At 47.3% G+C, this 6,824-nt stretch overlaps 1 protein-coding gene across 1 annotated transcript in view; it reads right to left on the reverse strand.

Moving 5' to 3' along the window:
- The window catches only part of LOC102986245 (cAMP-specific 3',5'-cyclic phosphodiesterase 4A), a 16,540-nt gene extending 13,198 nt beyond the window's left edge, over nucleotides 1-3,342 (reverse strand). Inside the window, exon 1 of the mRNA XM_028499621.2 lies at nucleotides 680-3,342. Coding sequence (XP_028355422.1) covers nucleotides 680-726 — 47 coding nt within the window. The 5' untranslated portion in view covers nucleotides 727-3,342. The remainder of the gene's footprint in view (nucleotides 1-679) is intronic.
- Between the last annotated feature and the right edge of the window lie 3,482 nt (nucleotides 3,343-6,824).

The raw sequence follows: 6,824 nt of genomic DNA on the forward strand, positions 1-6,824 counted from the left end.
GGGGTGGTGGTGGGAGCAGAGACAAAAGGAGGGCGATGAACACACCATAGGGGCTGGGCTTGGGGAGACCAGTGGCGGGGAGGGGGCGGAGGGCCGGAAGGAGCCACGGGGAGGTGAGATGGATGCCTCGATGGGTAGGGGCAGGGCTGGAGGACTGTGTGAGAGGGAAGGGGGCTGAAGAGATCAGGAGTGCTCACACCTCCACAGGTGGTCATGATAAAGGGGGCTGGCTTTGGGAAGCCCGGAGTGGGGGAGGAAGAGGGGGTCAGCCAAGGTGGACATACTGGAAGGAAGAGGTGGCCAGGAGGGGCTCCCTTCCTGCTGGAGAGATGGGATGAGGTGGGCCAGGTCCCCAAAAACCAAGGGGTAGGAGTGGGCTTGGGCAGGTTGGGTAGGCGGGGACCATATGGACTTGAGTCCGGGCTGGGCCTCAGGCAGGGGTTCAGCGTGGCTGGGCAGGGCGTAGAGACAGAGTGGGCGCTCATACGCCACTGGGTGGACATGCTACAGAGGGACTGAGCCCTCGACAGGGGATAAGGGTGCTGTTTACTTTTCACTAGGGAGGACGGGTGTGCAGGTGGACAGGGACTTGGGCAGTGTCCCCCTCCTTGCTGGGAAGGGCAGCTCGTGCTGGGGCCAGGCCTGGAAGAGCTGGTGGGTAGGGATCGGGGGTGCTCACGCCTCGCTGGTGACCGACGAGTTCCGGGACATGGTCTTGGGTGACATGTCATAGTCGCTGTCTGAGCGGTAAAGAAAGGATTCTCGGCGCTGGCTGGTGGCCGCCCCAGCGTGTAGCACGAGTCCCGGGCTCGCCTGCGAGTCCAGGGGGCTGCGGCCTGGCGATGGCGTCGGCCCATTCTCTGCCTCCAAGCTGCAAGGGGCGGGCAGGAAGAGGGGTCAGGGGGGCTGAGATGGCATTGGGGGGGTGGGTCAAGAGTAATAAGGGGACCAAGGAAATTCCTGGCAGAGAGACAGGCACCCCAAAAGAGATGGGAGACAGGAAATGACAGAGATCAGTGACTGAGCGCCTTTGTGGGACAGGTCCTGTTGCAGGAGCTGGAGACACAGCAGGGACCAAGACAGACCATGATCTGCCCTCACAGAGATGACACGAGGAGGGCTAGACTATCAACAGGTTAACCTAGCAGCAACGCACACCCCAAAAGTCATGGAGTCTTCCTTGGCTCTGTTTTTTCCTTTGCACCTCAAATCAACCAAATTTGTTCAGAATCTGTTCGCTTTGCACCCCTTCCTCGGCCAGCCCCACCTTATCACTTGCCTGGACCAGTACATTCGCCTCTGCCCTGGTCCCCAGCTCCTGACTTTGCCCCTCAGTCTGCTCTCCTACAGTGGCCAGAGGGCGCCTGTAAACACCTGAGTCAGGTCACATTGCTCCTCTGCTCAGAACCTTCTATGGCTCCCAGCTCACTCAAAACAAAAGCCAAAGTCCTTGCTGTGCCCACAGACCCTGCCCCACGACCTCCCAGTCTACCCCTCACTACTCTGCTCCAGCCATAATGGCCGCCTTACTGTTCCTTAACATTCCAGATAGATTCCTGCCTCAGGGCCTTTGTAAGATCCCTTGCCCAGATCTCCATTAGCTCCTCCTTCACCTCCTTCAGGCCCCTTCTCAAATGTCGCCTCCTCAGGAAGGCCTCTCCTGACCAACCCATCTAAAATGTCAACCCCTGCCCTTATATTTCACATTTCTCTTCCTTAAAATAAATACTACTTACCTGACACATTCTATATTTTACTCTTCACTGTTTGCCTTCCCTTCTAGAACTAAGCTCTGCAGGGCAAGGACTTTTGTCTGCTTTGTTCACTACTGTATATTTTAGGCCAAGAACATGGCCTGGCACGCAGCAGATTTCCAATAGATGTCTATCGCATGAATCAATGTATGAGTGAATGAATGAATATACGGACTGCCATGCAGAGAATTAAAACGAGGTGGGTGACTGGAGAGGTGATTTTAGCTGATATGGTTGAGACAGGCCTCTCTGAGGAAGTGATATCTCCAGGATATCTTTCAGGAGCAGGGCCTGAAAGATGAGAAGGTGTAGGCCACAGGTCAGGAGGTAGGAGAAAGTACTCCAGGGTGAGGAAACAGCAAGTGCAAAGGCCCGGTGGCAGGATTTGGTTTTTGTTGGAGGACCAGCAAGGAAACTGGTGTGGCTTGAGCAGAAATACAGACAGATGACATAGAGACAGGACACAGCCTGGTGGCACTGGCAAGACAGACCCTCAGGATGAGTCAGCGAAAAGCTGGCTGTGCCACTTCCCGGCTGTGTAACTTGAGGGAAAGATGGAATTTCAGTTTCCTCATCTACAAAATGGGGACAGCCACCATCTGCCTCAGGTCATCCGGGTGACCAGTGTTAACACAGGCAAAACGCTCAGAATGGTGCCTAACAAAGAGCTCAGAAAACACTGGCAACTATAAGTCTATCAGCCCCATATATGCCACTTGGGGAGTGAAGTCAGCAAGGCAATCAGTATGAAGATTTGAGGATGAGAGTGGGGAGCTGTGTGCCTGTGACATGCTGTGTGACTTCAAGAAGGTCACTGCCTTCTCTGGTCTGTTACTCTTAAAGTGAGGGGGTTAGTAGACTGGTCAGCCGACTTCAGGCAATGCTCTGGTGGGTACAAGGGGGTAGGGGGAAGAAATAGAACCCCCCCCACACTTTCTGGTCCTACTACTGAATATCAGCCTAAGATTTTATTTGAATGTTCCCTCTGCCAAGAAATAAATCTGAAATCTCCTAGGCCAGGACAGTGATATCAACTTCCATATATTGAGCCTTTTTTCCGGGCCAGTCCTGGGGTGAGGGAATGGGGAAGGACTTCATTGCCTCCATTTTACAGATGAAGAAACTAAGGTTCAGAGAGGAGAATGATTGGCTCTGCGTCACACAGCAAGGTCATGGTGAGGTCAGAATTCAAACCCAAGTCTTGTGATTCCTCAGACCACAATGTTAACTGCTGCCCTCTGCTGACTTGACCCCCATCAGAGCACATTCCTCCCATTAGAGCAAATGTTTCCAGGGGTCAGGCGGGCAACATAAAAAGCAGAGTGGAGTTGGGGACCCTGACCAACCAGATGTTCCAATTTTAAGAAAGAAACCAGAAATTTTAAATAGTCAAAAATTCCAACTTCTTTTAAAAACAAACTTCAAAAAACGTTTTAGGGCTTCCCTGGTGGCGCAGTGGTTGAGAGTCCGCCTGCCGATGCAGGGAACACGGGTTCGTGCCCCGGTCCGGGAGGATCCCACATGCCGCGGAGCGGCTGGGCCCGTGAGCCATGGCCGCTGAGCCTGTGCGTCCGGAGCCTGTGCTCCGCAACGGGAGAGGCCACAACAGTGAGAGGCCTGCCTAGCACAAAAAAAAAAAAAAAAAGAGTCATGTACCACAATGTTCATTGCAGCTCTATTTACAATAGCAGGACATGGAAGCAAACAGCTTTTTAAAGCAAGAAACAAACAAACAAACAAACAAACAAAAAAACATTTTAAAAACATTGAAAACTGCTCTGCAAAAGACACTGTCAAGAGAATAAAAAGACAAGCTATAGACTGGGAGAAAATATCTGACAAAGGACTTGTAGCCAGCGTACATAATGAACTCTGAAAACTCAATAATAAGAAGACAAATAACTCAGTGAAAAAATGAGCAAAAGTATGGTCAGTTCACCAAAGAAGATATACAGATGGCAAATCAGCACAGGAAACATCATTCCTCCTTAGGGAAATGCAAATTAAAACCATGGACTATCACTTCACACCTACTAGATGCTAAACAAACAAAAACTGACAAGATATCAAGTGGTGATAAGGATTCAGAGTAACTGGAACTCCCATTCATTGCTGATGGGAATGCAAAATGGTACAGCCACTCTGGAAGACAGTTGGTCAGTTTCTTATGAAATTAAACACACGCTTATTGTACAAGCCAACAAATCCACTCCTATATATTTACCCAAGATAAATAAAAACATACGTCTACTCAAAAACCTGCTGACTGATGTTTATAGCAGTTCTGTTCATAGTCACCAAAAACTAGAAACAACCAAATCAAGTGTGCGTCAACTGGTGAATGGATAAACTGTAGCAGATCCATGCCATGAAATACTATTCAGCAATTTGAAAAACACAAACATGAACTACAGATCTTCCTTGACTTACGACAGGGTTATGTCCTGATCAACCCACCATAAATTGAAAATATCAATAGCTGAAAACGCATTTAATACACCTAAACTACCTACATCACAGTGTAGCCTAGCCTACCTGAAATGTGCTCAGAACACTTACATTGTGGTTGTATGGGTCTAGAACGGCTGTAAGTGTATCAATTGTTTGCCCTCATGATTGCGTGGCTGGCTGGGAGCTGCAGCTTGCTGCCACTGCCCAGGATCACAAGAGAGAATCAGACCACATGTTAGTAACCCAGGAAAATATCAAAATTTGAGGTACAGTTTCTACTGAATGTATATTGCCTTCACATCATTATGAAGTTGAAAAATCATAAGTCGAACTATCATAAGTCGGGGACCATAAGTACTGTGAAAGAATAAATATATATATTTGGTCTCAGCCTTGGTTTCCTGGCACACAGTTCCTAAAACCCTGGAAATCTCCACAGTAATAGGTATCTTTTTGTATGCTAATGAGATGACTGACTGCTAGGGACTCCTGGACAGCCTCCGGATGGAGGCTGGTTGCCAGGAGAGCCAACCATGTGATTAGAGAGGTTGGACCAGTTCAGGGACCAGGACTGGAGGCTGAGTTAATCACCAGTGGAATGGCCAATGGTTTAGTCAATAGTGGCTACATAATGAAGCCACCATCAAAATCCCTGAATGACACGGTTTGGAGAGCTGCTGGGTTGCTGAACATATCAAGGTGCTGGGAAGGTGGCGCACCTGGGGAAGCTCCAAGTCCCTCCCCCAATTCCTTTTTCTATGTATCGCTTCCATCTGGCTGTTCCTGAGTTGTATCTTTTAAAATAAACCAGGAGGGGAATACAAAAAATAAATTTTAAAAAATTAAAAAAACATCCAGCAATCTAGTAAGTAAACTGGTTTCCTGAGTTCTGTGAACCATTCTAGCAAATTATCGAACCAGAGGAGGGGGCTGTAGGTACCTCTGATTTATAGCTGGTCGCCCAAAAGCACAGGTGACAACCTGGATTTGAGACTGACATCTGAAGTGGGGGAGGTCTTGTGGGACTGAGCCCTTAATTTGTGGGATCTGCACGAACTCCAGTTAGTGTCAGATTGAATTAAACTGAAGTTCACCCAGTTAATGTCCATAGAGTATTGGAGAATGGGTTGGTGTGGGGAAAAAAACCAAACATGTTTTGTGTCAGAAGTTTTCTGCAAAAGTAGAAAGAAACAGTTTCCTTTTTAACTACTCAAACACAAAATAATTTGGATGACTCTCAAATGAATTTTGCTAAGAGAAAGAAGTCAGTGGTGGGGATTACATGTGTCAAAACTCATACAACTAATAAATGAATTTAGCCAAGTTGCAGGATATAAAATCAACACACAAAAGTCAGTTGCTTTTCTATGCCCTTAACAATGAACAAACCAAAAAGGATATTATGAAAACAATTCCACTTACCATAGCATCAGAATGATTAAGATACTTACGAATAAACTTAACCAAGGAGGCAAAACCTCTGTATACTGAAAACTACAAAATGTTGCTGAAAGAAATTAAAAACACAAATAAATGGAAAGACATACCATATTCATGGATTGGAAGACTTAATAATGTCAAGATGTCCATACTACCCAAAGCAATCTACAGATTCAATGCCATCCCTATCAAAATCCCAACAATGTTCAGGACTTCCCGGGTGATCGAGTGGTTAAGAATCCACCTGCCAATGCAGGGGACACAGGTTCGATCTCTGGTCCGGGAAGATCCCACATGCTGCAGAGCAACTAAGGCCAAGCGCCACAACTACTGAGCCCGAGCACCACAACTACTGAAGCCCATGCTCCACAACGAGAAGCCACTGCAGTGAGAAGCCCGTGCGCCGCAACGAAGAGTAGCCCCTGCTCACTGCAACTAGAGAAAGCTGGCATGCAGCAATGAAGACCCAACCTTGGCAGCCAAAAAAAAAAAAAAAAAAAGAAAGAAAGAAAAAATAAAAATAAATTAAAAAAAATAAAAAGACACTATTCAGGGAGTGAAAAGGTAATCCACAGAATGGGAGAACATTTTTTTAAATAGTTTTTTTGTTTGTTTGTTTGCTTGTTTTTGCCCACACCACAGGGCATGCAGGATCTTAGTTCCCCGACCAGGGATTGAACCTGCGCACCCTGCAGTCGAAGCGTGGAGTCTTAACCACTGGACCACCAGGGAAGCCCCGGGAGAACATTTTTGCAAATCACATATTTGACAAGGGATTAATGTTCTAGACTATATAAAGAATTCCTAAAACTCAACAACAAAACAAACAACCCAATTAAAAAGTGGGACGGAATTCCCTGATGGTCCAGTGGTTAGAACTCCGTGCTCTCACTGCTGAGGGCCCGGGTTTGATCCCTCGTTGGGGAACTAAGATCCCACAAGCCAGGTGCGTGGCAAAAAAAAAAAAAAAAAAAAGTGGGAAAAGCACTTAAATAAACATTTCTTCACAGAAGATATACAGATGGACAATAAACACATGAGAAGATGCTCAACACCACTGGTCATTAGGGAAATGCAAATCAAAACCCCAATGAGAGGGACTTCCCTGATGGCGCAGTGGTTAAGAATCCGCCTGCCAGTGCAGGGGACATGGGTTCGATCCCTGGTCCGGGAAGATCC

This window comes from Physeter macrocephalus, chromosome 2 (genome assembly GCF_002837175.3).
Source record: "Physeter macrocephalus isolate SW-GA chromosome 2, ASM283717v5, whole genome shotgun sequence".
NCBI lineage: Eukaryota > Metazoa > Chordata > Mammalia > Artiodactyla > Physeteridae > Physeter > Physeter macrocephalus.